This window comes from Strongylocentrotus purpuratus, unplaced genomic scaffold (genome assembly GCF_000002235.5).
Source record: "Strongylocentrotus purpuratus isolate Spur 01 unplaced genomic scaffold, Spur_5.0 spur5_scaffold_15, whole genome shotgun sequence".
In the NCBI taxonomy this organism is placed as follows: domain Eukaryota; kingdom Metazoa; phylum Echinodermata; class Echinoidea; order Camarodonta; family Strongylocentrotidae; genus Strongylocentrotus; species Strongylocentrotus purpuratus.
In genome coordinates, this window is record NW_022145600.1 from 34163795 (window position 1) to 34186320 (window position 22526).

Consider the following 22526-nt stretch of genomic DNA (forward strand, 5'->3'; position numbering starts at 1 on the left):
GTTGTATTTGAATTTCTATTCCTCCTTAATACTACTCACCTTTAGTTCTTGTTCTAGAGCATCTTCAAGCTGATCGTTGAGTTCTTCCTTCTGTTTCATGGTCTCAACTTTCATCTCTTGTTCTAGCTGCCTCAAAGCTTGCTTCTGACGATTACTCTCCAGAATCTTAGTCATCAACTGCAGAGCTCCGCTGTGTGGATAATATTAACAGATTTATTTACAAGTCCTGTTCACAAATGGAAATGCACAGCATAGGTACAGGTTGATAAATTACGGATTGACATTAAAAAATGAGTGCAGGGAAACTGTTGAGATAGGATACTCACAGGTTTGTAAAACCTATTATCATACCTAAACATTCAAGGCAAAAATAACATAAAAGTTTGTACACTAGTGAAATTAAGAGCGCTTTGTTGACATGTGCAACCTAGAATAAACTTGGCAACAACTACAAAAAAATACAAGAAATCTGCAGTTACATTAATTTGCAATGCTATGTCCACAGTTTGACACCAGATGGAGATATAATTTCAGATTCTGAGTTATGGAATACTGCTTAATATGTGCATGATAAGAACACCAAGCAATTGAAAACCTCAATGACACTTATGACAAAGCATCTGAACAATGATTGGCTAAATCTCCCATGTATTGCTGAGAATAAAGGAGAAATCTCAAATCTCTTTTCATAGGTAAGTTTCTTATGCAGAACCGGTTAGTCAGGATTTGTTAGAAACCCAGATATTTGGATATTATACTACAACTATTGACAGATTGTCAGCATCATTTCACAGCATTATTGTTTTATAACACAAACATTTTCAGGGAATTCAAAAGAGAGCAATGATTAGTAAGCCTTGTGATTTTATTAGTCAGCATATGAGAGCATTTAATTGGCTGCAAGGTTTGATGATATGTATGAACGTTGAGAATTGCTTTAATACAAAAATAAAACCCAATGTTATAATTTACAAAAGCATTGATAATACACTATCAGTTTATAATTATCTATGCAGATTGCAGAATGTGAATTGGCAGCATAAGACAAAATTACTTGAAAAGCAAAAATGAAATAATGGAAGAAAATAAGTAATATTGATGGGCAAGTTCAAGATATTTAGTCATTTGGTATCTCTTACGTTACTAAGTATTGTAGAGTCTGATCATAAATTGACATCAAATGAGTCACTTCATATTTGGTCTGATGTATACTCTAGAATGGTTATTGACCTCATACAATGATCAGATATCCTCAAATCTGAGATGAAGTTGGTAAACATACGGGACAAAATAGCTTGGACTTGCCCTGAGAACAATTAATGCAAGAATGTGCATGGTAGTATATGCAAGACTTACGCTGATGTTTGATGGCTGGATTAATCATGTGATAGCATGGGTTCACATGGTCAGGTGATATAGGGAGGGATCAGGTGATTGGTGTGGTTAGGTCACATGACATGAGTGTGCATTGGTGCAAAAATAAAGAAAACAAAAGCATTAGGATAGAACCCAGAACCATTAAAAAAACAGAAAATAATACATAAATACATGGTATTTCATATGATATATATCTATATATATATATATATATATATATATATATATATATATATATATATAAGAATATATATTAAAGGTAAAGACCAGTTTTAAAAACGCCCCCTCTCAAAAAATGAAATGGAAGCTCTTATCACCAATCATGTGAAAGAATATGTTTTGACTAATACGCGATCATACAAATTTTGCAGAGAAACCGCCTACCAATTGATATATTTGGTAAATTATTATATCTATTTGGACCAGATAGATATAACACATGTGTCACGCACGTGTGGGGGTAGTCCCATATACATCTTTCTGTGTAAAGTACTTGTAGCTTAATCAAGATTGGGCTAAAAAAAAATTCTGATCGATTGCACAACGTTTCTTTCACAATGCAATCACATGACCATAACTGGTCTTTATCTAGAACACTCAGTATCAAATGAATGATGCTGTATTTAAAGCAAGACATAATTATGATTAGATTCACTTTCAGCATATCTTTCTCCATCATTTGCATAAAATGATTGGGAGTCTAATCCTGATGCAGTAAGATATTTTACAAGTATTTCTCAGAATAGTTACTTTCGGAAAAGGTATAATATGGAATCTTTAAATTGGCAACACAAAATGATTGTAATACTTACGAGCTAGTCTCCCTGCGACGGTCATTTGAAGGCTTGTTGGCTTCTTTCTTTAGCTCCTCGGCAAGAGTCCTAGAATTGAAAATTATTAAAAAAACATGTATTACATTTTGCAATGATATGCTGTGTTTAAAAATTGGTTGCCTTGCAAAATCAATCAATATCGATGGATATTGTTTGCTGAAACAGGAAAATTCAATAAAATACTTTGGCTTTAAATGAATGAATACATTATATTACTGATGTTGGAATTTGGATTTTCACAACATATATTAAGACCCTGGTATCCTCAAAAATTGACATTAGAATCGATCATAAAAATCAATTGTATCTCCAATATTAGTTGCTGCAATTCACTGTACCTTACCATTCATTTTGTGTATTTGTAATACACAATTGAATGTAAGTCACTCATTATTGTAAAGTTATGATTGACTGAATTATGAAGTTGATAAAAGTAGTTGTAGGGAGATACAATTAATTTTATTATTTGTTATGTTACAGGGTCCAGATGTGATTATTGACATCTGTGAACGAACCTTCAATGCCACTATATCAAAGAGACATGATTCAGGATCAGACCCGAGTCAATATATAGTTATAAACATGTGCGGTACTTGTCCAAACACACTTTGTCAGTGATATGCCCTGTACAAGCATTGTATCTTATAAGATGATGATGTGGATCCCAATCAAATGATTGGTTGAGAACGTACATGTGACCAGGCATTTATTTTGCCTAATACATATTTTGCTAATGACCGGTCATTAGTAAAATCATGTTATAAAACATCTTTCATCAAAACAAATAAAACATCATCTTATAAAACAAATAATACACATCATTTTGTTCGGGCATTAGTAAAATTACACTCGGTACCTTGTGTGGGTAATTCTTACAAATGCCCGCACTGCTGTGTATTAGTTGTATCATAATGACTGCTTACTTTTCTCTCATGAGTTTAATAGTCTCCATCTTATGTTGAAGCTGGTCCTCCTGGTGCGCCCTCGCTTGGCGAAGCTTCTCTTCAATGTCTTCAATCTCCTGCATGTGAGCCGCCATGATGCGCTCTGTCTTCCGTTCTGACACCACGTTGGTATCAGCGATGGAATCAACAAGCTGATCCTGTGGAAGAGAGCGGGTAGTTTGGGTTAGGAATGCAACTAATATGACTATGACAAAAAGTCATGGGTCACCACAAGTTTCTTGATTTAAAACTAAGTCAATGCATGCTCTTTTGTAAGGATTAATCCCTAATTACTCAATCTTTTGGATAAGACTTCACATTATAGCTGAAGATGGGTGCTACAGGCATAAATGTGCTTCCTTAGCAGTTGGGTACAATAAACGACGGCAAGAACAACAACAAAATAATGATAGTAATAATATTCAGCTTTTATACAGCGCTTCATACATCTCGGACATCTCTAAGCGCTTTACAGATACACTATTACCTCGGTCATTGGATTCAGTGCTTGCCCGTACACAATGTGTGCACAATCTTCAATCCCTGGGGGCATTCCAGCCCGGCGTTACTTGACGCTCAAAAACTGTTTGACCAACAATGACGGTCGCATCCTACCGGGTACCCATTTAACACCTGGGTGGAGAGTAGCAAGTGTAGGTTAATATCTTCCCAAAGGATATAAGTGCTGTGTCAGGATTTGAACCCTCGACCTTCGCATCTCCAGTCAGGCGCCTTAAACCACTCGACCACAACACTCACAGGATCAACCAAGAGATACTTACTTGGAGATCTTTGACAGCTCTATCCAGCTTCTTGATGACTCCTTGTCTCCTGGCTTGCCCGGCCTGGAGCTTGCCAATCAGGATACCCATCTTAGCATCCTGCTCCTTCAACACCTCCTCAGTCTCGTGAGCAAGCTGCTTCCTGAGAGCCAAGATGGCTGCCTGCTGCTCCTCTCTCATGGATTGTTCTTCAACCGCTAGCTCCTCAGCCTGATAACAAATGATTGGAAGGTTCATTGAGTGATCAATCGGTTCATTGGTTGGTTAACTGATTAATTGATAGGTTGATTCAAAACAAAAGATGAATTAAGATCCTGTTTTCTGAGAGCCAAGATGGCTGCCTGCTGCTCCTCTCTCATGGCTTGCTCTTCAGTCGCGAGCTCCTCAGCCTGATAACAAATGATTGAAAAGGATTCATTGACTGATTAATTGGTTCATTGGGTGCATGGTTAACTGATCAATTGATAGGTTGATTAAAAACAGAAGAAGAACTTAGATTACATGTTTGGGATAGAGTTGATGTAATTCAGTAGATTCAAAGCTATCTGACAAGCAATAACTCCAAGACATCTCTAACACAGTTTTATTCATTTCTAGAAAAATAATTTACACAACTAGTATAGGATGGGCTATAAGAGCATATATATTATAACCTGTGTCACTTTACTATTACTTTCACAGATAACAAATGAGAATGTTTATCTTCCCATACTCCTCTTTACCTCAGTTGCTTATGATTATTACCTGTTTTGTTGTGAGTTCACCCTCTTCTTCATCATCCTCTCCTCTTGCTAGCCTCTCTTGTGAATGCTCTGCCTTTATGGATTCATAGCGAGCTCTTCTCTTGGCCAGCTTTGCTTCAAGCCTGCAATGATATGACAGATAGGAAAAAACAATCTATGTGTTATCTAGTGTACAGCTCTCTTGTGAACTAAGCAAAATGTAACAAAAACAAAATACGAAATCTCAAACTACTAGAACACTCTTTTCTTTCCAAGAAATCAAATGATATAACATTTTTTGGATTTTTTTTTTACCACAAACTAGAAAATGTATACTATTATATTTGGTCATGATTTTACATATGTGCTTACCACCATTTCCTGGCAGTACACAAAGGCCACTACTACAGATTTTAGTTATGTACCAATGGAATCAAACCAAATACATGTAATTTTTTTGAAGGACATTCTTTTCAATAAACTTCATCAGAATACCATGCCTTGGACTGAGAAATGGATTTAATTATTTCATTGGTCTGCTACTTTGAGGAACTTTTTATAATCTTTTAGCTTTTCATGTACTTACAGCTTTTGTTGTTTGAGTTTGGTCATCTGTAGATGGTTATTGAGAGCTGAGACGTTCTGCTCATGTTGAAGCATAATCTGTCTCTTTGACCTGGAATAAAAAATTCAAATAAATTCTAATTACAACACTGTCTACTGGAAGCTATATAATTTTTGACAACTCTATATTATCTATAAGCTCACAGATAAATGTAGGAAAGTATATCATCTTCCTTAGCCACCGCTAGGCATAATTATCCCATTGATGTACGCTTATGAAAATACGTAACTTAATTCAACCTTTTAATATTTTTCCCATGGTTGAATTCTTAATACAGAATATAGATGAATCAAGGCACTTTACTAAGCTATGCACAATAATAGGTGTTCATCTATTGCCCCTGGGGAATATTTTACAACCACTGCTCTCATCACATTTATACAGCTGAGCAACAACAACGCAGCAATACGCACAATTTACTACAATCCTTCATCCTTATTTCTTTTTAGAACACAGTATAGGCTTTCGACAATTGGACATTATTTTTGATGCTCCTCCGGAAAATTTTTTAAAAAATTGAGAAATTTTAAAAATAGATTTTTTATGACGTCACACTTCACCACTCTATAGTCTTTTACACGACGACACCAATGCTAGCATTACAATAATTAATCTATTAAATAAATGAAATGTTGGCTCACTCTTCATCTAGAGTTGACTGTGTATCAATCAGCTTTGTAATAGTTCGTTCTTGCTGTTCAGCTAACTGCTGCTGCTCAGCCGCGGCTCGTCTCTGTTCCTCTTCCCATGATGCTTTGCGTAATTCAATCTTCTCCTGTAGCAGCATGTTCTGACGTTTCTTCTCCTGATCAAGTTGCTCTGTAAAGGAAGGGATGATCAGTAATTGTTAGAGAGACTGAATAGCTTCACATGGAAATAGGGATAAGGGAAGGGAGTTAATAGAAATAACAAAATATGATGGGGGTTAGGGAGAAGACAACTCAATTCCTGTATTTTCACAACCATAACAATTACCAAAAACATGCATGCATAGACTTGGGAGAAGTCATAATAACTGCAGATAATAAATGACCAAACCTACAAAGATGATGGCAATGGAACAAGACAAGAATACAGAAGACTCATAATGCAGGAAAACAAAGTTGTGGTGAATTTTAAATTAGTGTAAATAAATGGCACATGGGGAAGAAAAATATAGCTATGAACATCAAAGGTCCTATGCACACTCACTATCTGTATTACAAGATACAGAAATGTGAAGCATATTATGCTTCTGTCATTATTTAAAAATACAAAAAATGCTGCAGTTTAACACATCAAACATGAACATGCAAGCCTGAAGAGTTCTTGCTGCATATACACATACCTTCATAAGCAGTCACATTAGCTTGATGTTTCTTGACGATACGATTAGCTTCCTTCTCATTCAACTGAGCCTTCTCAGCCAGCTCTTCAAACACAGACTTGTCTTTCTCTGCTAACTCATTCCCTCTCTCCTCCTCCAAGGTCTGTAAAGTTAATTCAAACATACAAAACCATCATGAGCAAGAAAAGCTTGATATTGTATTTACAACTTCACATAACATTTTTTAAAAGACTTTGTTCACAGATTCAGATCATATACCTTGCTCATTAATTTAAACTTATAAAGCTTCAGAGGAACTTAGAATGGTTTAAAAGTAGTAAACAACTTTAAATACCGTATTATTGCAAAGTTAACCAGTAAAGTCAATTTAAGGTATGTCTATTGCAAACAGATAGCCTACTAACAGTTCAACTATGATCACACATGATGGCATTGTAAGGCAGAGATAACCATATCCAGAGTCAAATGCAATTCAAGATCATCCTCGATTCCATAGAGAACCAGCATACCTTTCTGAGTAGACTCAATTCTTCTGCTTCGTGGTAGTCAAGCTCATCTATCAAATCATTCTTCTCATTACGCTGCTGCTCAAGAAGGTCATGATGAGCCTGGTGAGGTAAGAAGGAAGGAAACATGTATACTTGAGCAATGAATCACAGTGAAGAGAAAAAGAAGAACTGGGCTTAAAATACTTACTATTCATTAAAAATTAAACAATCACACTGTGCAACATTGTATGTACCTTGGCACCATGTATGATCTAATGCAAGTTAACATTTAATATTTCTTTAATCTTAAGTATGTTGAATATTAATTCAAACTATTTGTATGCGCCTTAAACATCTCTAGAGATGGATATGTTGCGCTTTATAAATATTGTTATTATTATTATTATTATTATTACATTATTTATTAGTTAATAATAATATCCTAGGGAAAGAAAGATTGTTAATAATTCAGGAGGGAATTCTATCTCATCATTACTCTATTAATGAATTATTGAAGAGTCTATATTGACCAAGATAAAGTTGACTTCAAGTAATGTTGTATATTAAATCATAAGCACATACTGAACAACCACCTTAAGCATATCCCCATCTCTGCTGTATATACCTCCACAAAATCTGTTGGATTGACAACTTGTGGAGCCTTGTCTGCTAGTTTTTCTCTCTCTCTCTCTCTTTCACCCAATATCTTCTCCAATACACCCTTCCCCCTATCAACCATACCCCCTCACCCCCTCCCCCCCCCACCCATGTGTGTTGCCCTTGCTGTATATACCTCTACAAAGTCTGTTGGATTGACAACTTGTGGGGCCTTGGCTGCTAGTTTCTCTCTCTTCTCTTCCTGCTTCTTTTCTAATGCTCTCAGCTTCCTCTCCCGGTGTTGCTGCAGCTTCTCAGCTAGCTCTTGACTTTGTTTTGATACAGCTAAGGAGAGAAAATAAATCAAACAAACAAATAAGATCTCTACTTTACTGATTGTTTGATCAAATCACAATTCGTTGTAGGCAAGAACACTCCATATACGTTTGCTTGCTTGATGTGAACACTGGTAGCAAACAGTTCCACCCTAATACATGAACAGATGGTAGATTGAAGAGTTGCTTAATTTAATAACTGTTAACCTTCTCTAAAATAATTAAATAGATATTGGATGACACTTTCTTTCATCATGTATTGCCGATTTCCACTTCTCAGTTTAGAAATACTTTTTATACATTTCACAACTTTATTTGTAAAAATAGTCAAATTTGTGACTAAAAACATGACAAAAAGCAAAAAATGTTTAATTTTCTGTCTCAAGTTTCTTACCTGCTTTGTGATTTTCCTGAATCTTTTCTACATCAGCCTGGTATTGTTTAATAATGCTGTGAAGAAAATATGGCAAAAATAAATGACAGAGGGGGGTAAAAATCAAATAATATTCTTTGTAAGAAGAGTTTTCTCATTTATATATTCCTCCCACTTTAAGTTGAGGTCTAGCTTTCAAAACTGCAAATCCTATTTTTCTTTCCAGTATTTAGCTTAATTAATTCATCTTTATACTAAAAAAAAACATATCTCCCCAACAAGCAAGCTCGAGGTAGATACATTATGTGTAAAACATTTAATTTAGTCCTCTTTGTGTACCATTAATCACTTACGGTAGGTAAATCTCAAAATTAAACAACCCTCAAACCTCTAATCACTCCTACTCATCAATCAAAGATGAAATACAAATAGCTGCTATCTGATCCTCTGTTTTATTTACCTTTTTGCTTGAGATTGGTTGAGTTCTCTTTCTTCAGCCAGGTATTTAGCGATTTCATTCAAGCTCTTATTCCTCGTTTGGTTGCCCTTGCTCTCTCTTGATGTAACCTGAGCATACTGTTCAGACAGTGCTTGGCGTTTAGACAGTCTCTCATTTAATATCTAGAGTTAGAAAGAAAGGGAAGTACGATTATTAGTTATAGACAAAGAGTATGATTACATTTAGTTGAATTCACTATGTCATCATTGGTCAATGTAACATTCAATGAACAATGGATCGTAAACTTGTATTGAACATACATCTGTGGCTTAATCCCAAGACACCGACTTCTGATTGGTCGTTGAGAGCTACATGTATTAATCTTATTCTTACACTTTTCATCTGCACATTTTACGAATAAGGGGAAGCCTTGGCTCATGTTATCAACAATATTTGTGTCACATTTCTTTTCATCAGAACATGTCCCTCCAAGGTCAAAGGTTAAACTAACATGACTTATTTCACAGGATCTTAAAATTGCTTGTCTATTTTGCTTCTGACAAACCTGTCAGAGGTCAAAGGTTACACACACACACACTATCTGAAAGCTGCAATTCTTACCGTAGCTTGTCTATTCTGCTCCTGACCGATCATCCTCTCTGCGGCAGCCATGTTTTCTAACAGCTTCTTCATGATGGCTTCCACCTACAGATGAAGAGAGTGCAAATTAGAAACAATTATTACAACTGGGAACATTGTTAAATGGGAAATGCATGTTTCCAGAGCAATCAAATACTTTTTTGATGTTATAATTTTTTTAATTTATTGTGTTAAATATCTTACTCCTGGCACCCCCCTCCCCCCCCCCCCCCAAAAAAAAAAAAAAATGATGAAAGCACCGGACAGTCACAAAGTTCCATTCTCATACTAATATTGCAAAATTGCCCAAGGCACTAGTAGCCTTCTTAAAAATATCAACAAAAGTATTGATAGAAACAGAGAGAGACGCAGATAGACAAACAGAGAGAGAAAGAGAGAGAGAGAGAGAATGAAGCAAATACTGTATAAAATGTCAATAAGTTACCTCTTCAGATGAGAGCCCAGCCTCCCTGCTTAGCTTATCCTTCACTTTTATCTGAGCATCTTGGACTAAACCATCCTGCAATTAAAAAGAAAGATGATCAAAGTAAAATGTAGAATAAAACATGGTTTCATACATTTATTTGCAATTTGTGACAGTGTACTTCACATGCAGCACATGCTAACTTCCATATATTCTCTTAGTGATATGAAATAATCATGACATTGTTTATTGTCATATCTTACAGAACTGCATTCATATGTAGACGTTTCCTTCACAGTAACATATCAATATGAGAGCATGTTTTACAATAAAGCACAGTGGGCTTACCATCTTTCTAATGTAATCCAATCTTGAATTCTCAAGCACTTCTTCCAGGGCGAGAGGATCCTTCATCAGATCTGATCTATTCTTCAAATCTTGCTCCACCATTAACTGAGATGCTTCAAGGGAATCTTTAGCATCACTCAGCTCCTGGGAGGTTCTGTCAATGAAGTCTGCAGCAAACTTTTCATCCATCCTCTCTGCAGTCACAAACCTTCCAAGCAGGATTTGAAGAATATGAACAAACACCTACAAGTAAAAGAGAATTTTACCCAAAAAGGCACATTTACAAATAATGTTGAAGAAAGAACACCCATTTTTTTATTCTTAACTATTCTTAAACAAGTGCCTACTTGAATTGACTTGTCTATGACATCATTTGAAGATTATGAACAAACACCTACAAGTAAAAGGGATTTTTAAATTTTTTTTTTAATAGGATGCGAAAAGCACATTTAAAATTAATATTGAAGAAAAGAACACCCATTTTTTTTTCTTAACCATTCTTAAACAAGTGCCTACTTGAATTGAGTGGTCTAAACATTAAATCTATAGAAGTAACATCATTGAGTAGTCAATAGAATAAGATCAACAAATGACTTGATCAATTAAATATGACAAGACATTCAATTGAATATGACAAGAGGATTCAATAATAATTCTACACTGTTCTATTCACAAAAAATCAACTCCTTGGACGTCTATTTCCCTGTATTCCCCTATTATTAATCCCTTTTATCCAATAAAAGCAACAGAAATAAATAAAGAGATATCCGTATATATACATACATACATATTGATATTCATATAGCACCTTTGCATAAACGTGCTCAAAGCGCTTCACATTAGTAAATAAAACAGAATAATCAATCAAGCGCATACATCATAAATTTGTTGTGTAATATACACCATGAACTGTAAGAGTAAAGCATGCAAAGTATTATATATTCTATGTTTGATTGAAGGTTGATAAGTGACATACCGACTCTCTTTCCTCCAGCAGTTCTCTCTCCATGGACTTGGTTGCTTGAAAGTCTTGAAGGCTAAGCTCTACCATGGTTTTCTCACTGTCAGGAGAAATAGGAATATGTATTCACTCATTGGATACATTATAGAAGATATTGTACAAAAAACAAGCAAATAAACATAAATCTACAAACAATCATAAACCAACAAACCATCATAATCTAACAACAACAATAAAATTAAAACACTAAAGTGCTACACACATGGCCTATGTTTTACACTATAAATTCATGATTTATTATGGGATTCAGTAAAAAAGAAAAAAAAAATATTAGCCTATTCAACCTAGTTTTATAAATATGCACCATTCATATAAACTTTAATGTAAAATTCACTTTCTTATTTCTAAAGAGCTTTTTGGACATTTAAAAAAGTTATTACATTTCTATGACTGAGTACTTAGGATATGTCCAGGTCAGAATTTCTATAAGCTCAATTATCTACTGGTCATCAGCATTCACTTCCATCTTCAAAATATCATGTCCCTGTCTTCATCATCCTTATAAGCATGACTTATTAAAACAAAGCGATCTCAGCTCTATTACCTTGATGGCATTGTAAGTGCAATAACGATGCCTGAGGCTAACTTCTCCTTCATCAGCTCCTCTTCATCCTCTTCTTCTCCATCATCATCATCATCTGATTCATCCCTCCTCTTCTTCCTCCGATACTCTCCATCTTCCTCATCATATCCATCATCTTGTTTGATCAGCTTCTGACGGGAGGACTTCTCATTGACTGTCGACGTTTTAGTTTTCCTGTATGTCTGTATTGATAGAAATGATATGGAGGATATAAGACAATAATATCTACTTTGTATTTCGCATGAAACCAATAACAATACATAATCAAATGCTTTATGAAATATTCATAGGTAAAAGCTTTTCTTTTGGAATTGTATTAAAGGCACCCTTGTTCTACACTGCAAAACAAAGAAAATACAAGGCACATTGTGATATATTTTATATTTCATGTCAAAATCTTCATCCATATTTATTTTAAAAATTAGACAAAAATTCACAATTTTTTGAGAAAATGACAGTTTTCTTCTTTAACATATGATAAGCTGATTAATGTCTTCCTTACCATGTCAGCATAGCCTGCAACTTCAACTTCATATGCAGCATTCTTTACAACAGTGTCATCTTGATGCTTTTGAATCTAAAGAAGGAAAAAGGAAAGGTTAAAACATAATAATTAATATTTCCTTAGTCCTATATATTAATAAATTACTTTTCACATCCATAGTTTTCCATATACCGGTACATATTTTACAGTGAAATTTATGATTTTTTGTTGTCATAAATGCATTTTCATTTTCTTTCATCTGATTCTTTGCTCTGACCTACACTGTAGATAACAATGTCTGGTGTTTTCCTTCACGCATTGCACATATTTCACAGATAAAGCCAACCAAATGCTATAATTTATTGCCCCTTAATTCCCATCCACTCAGCTAAAATACATTTAGTATTACAAACAAATACAAATAAAAACTTAAAATAGACATAAAATACTGTGCGAAGAACCTACAACTCTCTCTGAATTCTGAAAGAAACCAATAGCCTACATACCCTGTCCTTTGCAATTTCTTTGACGAAGCATCTTGAGATGATGATGGCTAGAATGACCCCTATGATGACCCCAAAGATGACCGCTAGACTGACCTCCAGGGCGTCCAGTCTCCATGAGGAGGTAGGGATGATGGAAGCAATCTCAACACAAGACATTTTCAATGACCTTCAGTTTCCTAGTTTGGAAGGAGTAAATCATAGATCATAAAAGATAAGGAGGACAACCTTTCTAATTCCATTTTCTAATTTTTCATTTATCTGCAAATTTCATTGATTTCAATGGAGAATGTCAATGGTCTTCTCTTGGCTGCCTTGAAAGCAAAACTTAGATGAATTTTTCACATCAATAATAATAATAATATCAGTACTATAATATATTATTATAATGAATAAGAAGAAGAATAAAATAAGAATGATAATAAACATTATTTTTTAAACTCTAATTGGTCACTTTGACTTGATCTGTTTTCGTTTTGGTTATCATAATCATACCATTATTCAGCCAAATGAAGAAAACTCAGCTACAAATCTAAATGCTAACTTCTCAATCTAATTACATCTTAACTCGAGGGCATGCTGCTCGAGGGAGCTAATTACATCTCTGATGGAAATCATCATGATCATCAGGTCATGTACAAATTACACTAGCACTTTTGTTTCCAGAACATAGTCATAAACACAGTCATACTCAAAGCAATAACAGGCCTAAACTTTAAGTTTAAGGTAATGATTAAGGGTCCACGATTAATTAATATCTTTCCAAACTAGGCTAAAATTCAGGTTAGACAAGTCTCAACTCTCAAGTTAATTCCTCTTTCATGAAATGTAGGAATGAAGACAAATGTGTATCATGACGATGAAGATCTAACAATATTACTTAGAGCTACACGACATCAATTATGACAATATTATGATTATATATGTTTGCGTTCTGGCTGGCCCTGTGCAGCATGCAGCAACTAGGAAGATATGGCGAGTGGTTGCGACAGGTCCGACGGGCTTCTCTCCCGTGGATTCTGTCTTGCTTACCGTAGTTAATGAGACCGCCGAGCTTCTTCTGCTGCTTCCAGCGATTTTGGGTGCAATATCTTACGTTAAAGATTAATGTTTCGACAAAATATAATACACAGTATTAAATTAATATCTATAATTCATTTACATGTTCTACAATCATTACCTTTTTCGTCCCGTAACTTGAGAATGGTTCGATTTGATAAGCGTAGAAATTCCAGCTCGCAAAAATGTTCTCTGTAGATTCCTCTTCTTCCCCTGAATTGACCAATCAGCACCCGTAAATTTGACGTCATTCATATGGCGAAGCTTGGTGTTTCTAGGGATACGTGAATCTTTCAGCGCTCTTTAAACTGGTTATCTAAAGTTGAATATCTGACGATTCCAATAGGTAATGTTACTTTTGAGTATTATTTACGAATCATTGATTTATTCTGAACGGATTTCCTGAAGCATTTATAAAATTACAGGAGGTAAGACGTATAAAATTGGATGTATTTTGATCATATCGTGGTATATCGTGGCGTGAATTTGTATACACCTGTTGTCCGTGTTCCTATGGCTATTGACTTCCCTACGTGTGGTCGAGAGTGAGTGGTGTGCGTACATGTAGGCTTGATAATTGATTGCTTTGTAAACAGTATACACACACGGCATTTGCTGTAGCTGATAAGGGAACGCATAAAACGTGCAATAGATATAATATTATGGACGTCGAGGAGAGGGTCCCATGCAATGCCAAAATTTCATTCACCGACTATATGAAGACGAAGTTGAATCTAATTTCTTATAAACATTCTTGTACTGCATGCCATGCCACAAATGATATTAACGCTGTTTGATTTGCAAGCACATGATGAAAGTATGTTACTAGCTGTAATAAAAAAAAAGTTAATGAATGTGTGAAAAGACAACTAAAAATATGAGAGAAAATGTTCAGTGCACTGCCATTTTTTACTTAACAGTCACAGAATTATTGATAAGATGAAGAATCAAATAACCAGATATATTTATATAGCAATTATCAATAAAGAAAGATTACCATGAGGGATTAAGACTTTATGGCACAATATATATCAATCTTAATTGTCAAGCAATTCTAATTTCTATGCGAGTATTATTTTATTATTGTATACTGCTGCATACATGTATCTTTATTTTTTTATTTTTTAATAGTCTGTGTAAAGGAAGATCGAAGCACAGAACTATGATTCCCTTTTCACTAATTGAGTTGACTTGTCGTATCTTACACACATGTACATGTATACCCATGGTTTAATGTTTAATATGTCAATTAAGGTTGTGTGTAGTTTTATGAGTCTGAAAGTTATATTCAATGCATAAATTACAAAAAATGTCTTAGCCAATATTTTTGTTTTAATTGAAACTGAAATTCTATTCTATCCAACCATTTTGTCTTTTGATCTGAAGTAGTCATACCATGTAGCGATAAAATGATAAGAATGATAATACTAAAAAATATATTGATAATAAATATGATATTAATGATAATAATAATAATGTTCTCTGTTTACATAGCATTTTTCTGGGGTGATATATCACGCTATCAACGATGTGTCTAAGCGTTTATTAATACAATATAATATATAATAATTTTTGTAACAAATATAATATGATATGATATGCGCAATCACACATATAATATGATATAATAATAGTACGAATAATAATAATGATAATACTTTTCTAATTATTGTCTGTTACAGGTGAAACATGAGACACAGACAGCATAGAAAGGACCCTTGTATACAGATGTGAAGGATTTGAAACTTTGATTGTGACACAGCCTTGAGCTAGACATTGCTTCCAACCATGGCAAAACATCTTCAGGAAAAACCTAGGTGCAGAATTCTTGGTCCATTCTCATCAATATTCATTGTCATCCTCCTGGTATCATTGAATGCCATCAAAGCAGATGTACTGGAGACAGTGGATACCCCATCATCACCGGTACCGTCCATGTCTCTCCTCCTAGAGGCACAGAGTGGAGTAGACAAACCAGGACCGGAATCTGTTCTTCTCACAGACCCAGTGGATGTGTCTCTTAGTCTTAGTCTTGCTAGCAACATCACTCTCTACAACACAAGCGTAGTCGTTCTGATCCCTGGGGAGTTCAGTCTAGCTGAGAATGTAACAGTGACTATAGGAGACAACATAGCATCAAGCCTTCTTAACGATTCCCTCAATCAAGTGCAGTCGTTGATTATCGATCTCGGAACTGTCCAAAACTCAAACATCTCATCCAATCTGACAGAAGAAGATATGATCAAGATTTCATTTACTGCTTATCTCTTGGAAAAAAGTGAAAAAATTGGAGATTTGTTCTATTTCCCAGCTGAAGTACAGTTTACTGAGAGTGTGAATGAAACATCACAAATTGTTAGAAGTGATATCAGCTATGCTGGGCCTGGAATTAGAACACAGTTTAATAACTCTGGTTTTTCTACCTATGGTGATTTTATTCCGGATAGAGAAACTGTGATGAATGTATTCCTAGACTTTCCTCCATACACCTTATCTAATGTCTCCTTCTCACTAGGTATGTAAAATATTTTATCAATATGTTATTTTTATTTTTGTTTTTCAGATTATTTTCATTATAGAACAAGTAGTAGAGATAGTTATAGTATTAGTTCATGCAGTAGTATATAGTAGCAGTGGTAGTGGTGATGTTAGCTAGCATATCTCTAAGTTCTTACTCATGGCATTATTTCTTTGCTGCCTCCTCCTGTTCTTCACAATAATGTAATTAAATCTGAGATCATTTTCTGTTTTGATTCCTGCACCTACACATTAAAGACATCTATGTATGTACCTACCATGTTTACTTAGTTAGGCTGATATTAAATACAAACAGTGGCTTATAAAATTTCTCTCAAAACAATATATTCTCATCATTCACCATGTTTGTAGAAGTCATAAGCGCTCAGAAAATCTACTTGTTATTTTACAGGAGTTTCCAGCCCTGGTGTACCTACTTTGAACGTGGATTTCACCGAAATGTTACTTACACCCAGTACAAACTTCATTACATACAGCGAGCCATCTACGCCTGGCTTTACCTGTGTTGGTAATAGCTGTTCATTATCTGATCTCAACTTTGGTGATGTTACTGCTGTAAATGGAACTCTAGATCTCCAGGTAAATTTGATTCATTCTAATTCGATCTTTTTATCATTTATGTTATCTTGCAAGTTACATGCATTTAATAATACTTTTGCCTACCGGTATATTTTAAGATACTAACCATGCTAAAAGCTCCCATGCATTTATATATCTCTTAAATGTATGCTCTTCACTGTATGCTTGTATTTAGCTAAATGCATGTCTTTGATAACTATATGTACCTCATCTCAAATATATCATCTGTTTGGAGCCAGAAGGGCATTAACACATGCAGAGTTAAAGAGAAGGTTGAGTTCTGGGAAGAGGTGAAAAATAATTTGTGAGCGTTACTCATTCTTATTATGCAAGTGTGGAAGAACATCAGATAAGACATGTTCCCTGAAAAGCATGGCTCTTCAAGTGCCTTCATATTCTAAATATGCATGTAACATCGTAAAAATCAGGGGGGCCGGCTTTTTACGCAAACATGTTCGTGTAGTCCCATATACATCTTTCTGTGTACAGTGTTTGTAACTTTACCAAGACTTGGCCAAATTTCTTATCATTTTGATGATTCCAGAACCTTGCAATACACACAAATTCTTATATGCTAGATGATCAACCTTTTCTGGTCGGTTCTACACCGTTTCTTTCACAATGCAATCGCATGACCAGAACTCAACTTCATCTTTAACATCCTTCTGGCATATAATATTTGTAATTTGTAATAAAACTTGTTTAATATATACATAATATAAAGTGCAAGCAATAAAAGCAAACAATCTTATTTTAGTGCATACTTTTTTACGATGCTGGCAACGCATTCTCAGAGTTATCTAAAACTTAAAGAAATATCGTTCTCCTTGGCGCACGATTTGTCATTTCCCGATGGACTGCTGCTGTTATTGTCATGCTTACACCTCACTTAGCATCAAATCAAGCGTGAGTGTAGTATTACAGCATCGCATCATTGCTATGGCAACCAGTGTAAATAGATACACAGCCTGGAGGATAATTCGCATTCTGCCGGGATGGTATTGATTAGATGCGATTGGAGTAATGAATGGTGGCCTGGCTGAGCATCGCTCCTGAGAGCTTTTCCATTTAAAAACAGTGCATTGTGAATGGCAGGAGATTATTAATGATGAATAGAAAGAACTATGAAAAACATGCAGTATAATATGAAGCAGGAAATTGAAAGAGATGAGATAGATGGAGTAATGTACTTACACATTTCTTTATTTATTATTGTTATTATCTGATTTCAGTTAGATTTGCTTTTGACATATTTCACTTTCTTATCTATCTATCTATCTCTTCATTTTATGTTGTCTCTACTCTCTAGAAGCTATATTATATGTAGTGAATGGTACAGGTATGAATACTTCTCTTCTTTCTCTCTTATTCTCTTTTCTCTTTCCCCCTTTTTAACCTTTTCCATTCTTTCGCCTTGCCTTTTTTCCCCCCTTTTTTTTTTGCTCTCTCTCTCTCTCTCCTCTCTCTCTTCTCTCTCTCTCTCTCTATCACTTTCTTCTTCCACTCTCTCTCTCTCTCTCTCTCTCTCACACACACACACACACTATCTCTCTCTCTCTCTCCCTCTCTCCCTTTCTTTCTCTCTCTCTTTCTCTTTCTCTCACTCTCTCCCTCTCTTTCTGTTTTCCCCCTCTCACTCTCTCTCTTTGTTTATATCAATATATAATTTGTCTGGTAACTTTCTTGGCAATGATAAAATGTTATCACATTGATCACAAATATCTGATCTGCCTAATATTCTCTTTTCTTGTAGATTTCCTTCATCATAAATGATGGAATATTGAGTGTTGGAGATGATGTGTTTTTACAAGAGGATATTATACTCAATGGAGGATCTGCTCACATAGACAGCCATGTGTTAAGTGTAGTACAGCCAGATCTTATGATCACAACAGATGTAGTGGCGGTACGTATCAAAGTATATTTTCTGTACATTTTCTAAAGATTTTGAAAGACAGTTTAGCCATGCAGGGGCATATATGCTTGTATAACAATTTTAACAAAATATTTAAAAAGTCTATCTGTATTCTAATTATAATGTGCATTGAGGTAATCAACTCATTCTGTGTCTCTCAGATAATATCCCTAATGTCAAATTGTATTTCTCATGGTATATTTCCCCAGTGGATTGTATTACAGTTTAATTTCATATAATATTTGTATACAATATATATTTATCTTTTAAATAAAGCTGAAGGGTTTTCCATAGAGCCAATTAAGAATGAAGAAGGACATTTGTTTAATCAATGGTCACAGTTCAATGATATTGCTAATTAGTATCATTTCAGTGTGGATCGATGCTGATTGCCTATTGTCTCTCATAGCAAATGAAAGACTAAACATTAATCACTTGATACAATTTGCCAAAAAATATATAATCCCAAATGCAGATCTGTGTCTCTAGGGATATCAGATATGTTATGATTCATAAATCAGTGAAATTATGAAACTGACCTTCATTTGAGACTATAATCATGAAAGTGAGATTCATAAACTTACTCTTCACTATGAAACCTGTATTTTGTTAATGTAAAGACCTGCATTATGAAAGGCGGATTTTGTGTTCAGACCAGTGATTCTACAAAATGGAGACTGCTTCTCTTCTCCCTCGCTTTTACTAGGTTATCCATCAAATCATCTCAGGAAATAATACCTTCTTTGCATAAATCAGATTTAATTTCATCTGAACAGTGTTGAATGAATCTGCAAACAAAAGATTCCCTTGTTGCCCAGTATCGGAGGGATCTTAAGAATGCACCTGTACCGTGGTGATATATGCAGACGGTACCCTAGAAACACATTGATAATCATATCAAAGAGGGACTTCTGCTAGAAAATCGAATTACTTGACTCTAATAATGTAATTACAACGTTGACTCTGTCAGGCAGCTAGCGGCATAATAATTCATATGGAATATGTAATCTGGATGTGTAGGGATTACTGCTATGTAGAAACTAGATTGCAAGGCATCAGTATGATATTTGAACAATATATGTATATATTCATCTGGATATGGAATATACTCTCTTTAAAAAAAAGAATGAATTTTCACTCTATTTTCACTTTCGTCGACGTCCGTGATCACTTGTTTAGGAGTGAAAATTGATTGATTTTAGAGTGCTCTCTAAGAAGAAAAGAGTGAATGTTCACTTTATTTTCACTACATTTTCACTCTCCAGAGGAGTGACGTCCGTGATCACTCAATTTTTTTTAGAGAGTACAAAAAATGAACTTAGATTATACATGAGTTATGATGTATATATGGACAACCCCTGTATTTTACCCAAAACATCAAAGATCTTGATGTACCAAAAGATTGTATTATAAATACTTGCAGATATGTTGCTCTTGGCCAAATACATTATCCAACTACACATCTATGCAGTATAATTAATACTTTTTCATACACAAGAGCTTTGGTTTATCTGTTGAAAATACATATTTTACTGCAGCCATCTTTTTTTTGTTACGCCTTTCCTCTCTTCCAAGAGCTTTTTAAAAAAATGAAGTTGAAACTCTTTTTTGGCTTAATTCCCATAGCTGCATCACTCTTAGCTCTTGTGTTTGTTTTCTGTCACTTATTTATAGTTTTGAATTAATATATCATCATTATCAATTTCTTATTTCGCAGCTCTCTAGTACCGATGTCATTGATGACTACACCTACCAATACATGCATTTCACCACTACCGTCTCTCACACCGTTAACTCCACCGGTCCTGCATCACAGGTGTCCTTCTATAACCCAGTATCAGGACTCTCTGTTGATCTAGATACCATTACTCCTGATCCGTTCTCATCATCAAGCATCAAACCGGTTATTACCGCTTCTCGGTACACACTGAACCCTGGAGTCTTGGAAGGTAGGGAGTATACCTCTCACAATTTTTTCCCTGGAGAAAGATATTGAATAAAAATACAATCGACCTGTCTTACTAGCCACTTCTCCATAAAGACCACCTCTGAATAGTGTTGCTGTATTTTGTCTCTCTCAAGAAAGAACTTCATGTTGAATTCTGTCTAGAAAGGCTTCCAGTCTTCTGTATTCACCTCCTCTTGTTTCCCTTTGGCTGCCCTCAATAATTAGTTTAGATTGTAATATACTGAGGTGGGGAGCTTAAAGATACTATGTCCCTTTTGCAGCCAACATCAAATTCTGTAGAACTTTGCAGGAATTATGTATGTCCTATCTGTGAAATTTTAACATTAGCAGTGTCCTAATATTCAAATTATGCAAGGAAACCTGTTTACTTGCTAGACTTCACAGTCAGACACTATTGAGTGACTGACTGGCTTTTTTCTTCTTTGGTAATTACATACATAAAATGAGCTGTAAATGGTACATGAGCATTTGTCTACATCAATAACCCACTTCTTGTAATGGCTAAAATTAAACTGATTGAATCTTTGCGCAGCATAAAACGTAGGACCATTCAGTACAATGGTCTGAAAATCAGACTATTACTTACTGGCTCTATAACTCTCAAGTCAATTTGACAACTAATAGTTGTTATTTTCCCACTTAAAGACATTTTCAAGCTCCCCCTTTTTTAGGGAAGTTCTAAATTAGTATTATTTTTCAAATGCCGTTGGAATTTAACCTTTTCATTTTTTTGGCCTGCAAATGGGACATACATGTAGTACCTAGTTACATCCTTAGAATATTCAAGAAAATTAACCAGTTTACTAAGTGATTGCTTCCTTGTATAAAGCACAGAATTGAAACCCAATAGAATCATCAAGAAATAGCCAATCATGTAAATTGTATCACTAATTTAATTGGTTGATATTTTCAAATGTAATCAACTTTTCAAGTTAAAAGAATTTTAAAAGTGGTTTTGTTTGTTTGTGGTATGTGGTATATGATTTTTTATCATTTCATGATTATTTTGTATTACATTAGTAATCATTTCAATTTGTGCACATATGACTGAAGTCTTACAAATTTATCAGCAGAACTACAATTTCACTATAAATAAAGTTCCTGATTTGAATTGTCATTCATGAAGACATATATTCAGGTGTTACCTTAAGTATCATATTACTTTATAGACTATTCTAGCTAATCTGTATTATTCTCTATTTTAGTCATTTTGCTGATATGTACAAAGGGTCAATCGATGGGTTCTAACAAGCTCAGTTAAGTATGAACGATCATGAAAAAAATTATAACTTCATGTTATTTTTTATTCTCTTTGTTCTTCATTTAGTTGGTGAGACGGCTGTATTATCATACAACGCTAGACTAACCCAGAGTTTAGTAGATGACAACCTAGAGACGGACATTCAACTAGAGTCTCAGCTTACATGGTCATCACTCCCAGCAGATGAGGAAACCAATACAGTAAGATTAATTCTTGTCATGTTCATTCGTCGAGAATAAAATATGGTTTTAGTTATGTGGAGTTAGACAGTTGATTCATCTTTGCTCTGTTTGTATCTTCTCCTGATTATTATCATTTTATTATTCAGAAAAATAAATGAGTCATGCCTGGTGGGGGGGTA

At 34.7% G+C, this 22526-nt stretch overlaps 2 protein-coding genes across 5 annotated transcripts in view; one reads left to right on the top strand and one right to left on the bottom strand.

The window, feature by feature from the left end:
• LOC579422 (trichohyalin) lies at positions 1 to 14272 on the bottom strand. Of its 2 annotated transcripts, XM_030986290.1 has the most exons (21): positions 14025 to 14272; positions 12848 to 13023; positions 12360 to 12434; positions 11819 to 12039; positions 11230 to 11314; positions 10254 to 10496; positions 9927 to 10001; positions 9464 to 9547; positions 8864 to 9024; positions 8425 to 8480; positions 7892 to 8040; positions 7120 to 7218; positions 6611 to 6752; positions 5925 to 6102; positions 5245 to 5334; positions 4681 to 4801; positions 3937 to 4146; positions 3134 to 3312; positions 2190 to 2258; positions 1357 to 1371; positions 1 to 190 (listed from the first exon to the last, which is right to left on the bottom strand). In XM_030986290.1, exons 2-21 carry the CDS (start codon positions 13001 to 13003, stop codon positions 16 to 18), a joined length of 2583 nt encoding a protein of 860 aa, XP_030842150.1. In that variant the 5' UTR covers positions 13004 to 13023; positions 14025 to 14272; the 3' UTR covers positions 1 to 15. The 2 variants fall into 2 exon arrangements, with proteins under 2 accessions (XP_030842150.1, XP_030842151.1); XM_030986291.1 differs by lacking the exon at positions 1357 to 1371 and having other exon boundaries at positions 14025 to 14268.
• Positions 14156 to 22526, top strand: part of LOC100887860 — a 25472-nt gene continuing 17101 nt past the window's right edge. For 2 of the 3 annotated variants that reach the window (XM_011673357.2, XM_003725136.3), the window contains exons 1-6: positions 14156 to 14249; positions 15586 to 16418; positions 16833 to 17020; positions 18774 to 18926; positions 20653 to 20884; positions 22232 to 22365. In XM_011673357.2, the coding sequence (XP_011671659.2) occupies positions 15692 to 16418; positions 16833 to 17020; positions 18774 to 18926; positions 20653 to 20884; positions 22232 to 22365 (1434 nt within the window). In that variant the 5' untranslated portion in view covers positions 14156 to 14249; positions 15586 to 15691. Of the gene's footprint in view, positions 14332 to 15585; positions 16419 to 16832; positions 17021 to 18773; positions 18927 to 20652; positions 20885 to 22231; positions 22366 to 22526 lie in introns of all 3 variants that reach the window. The other variant, XM_030986289.1, reaches the window with a different exon arrangement.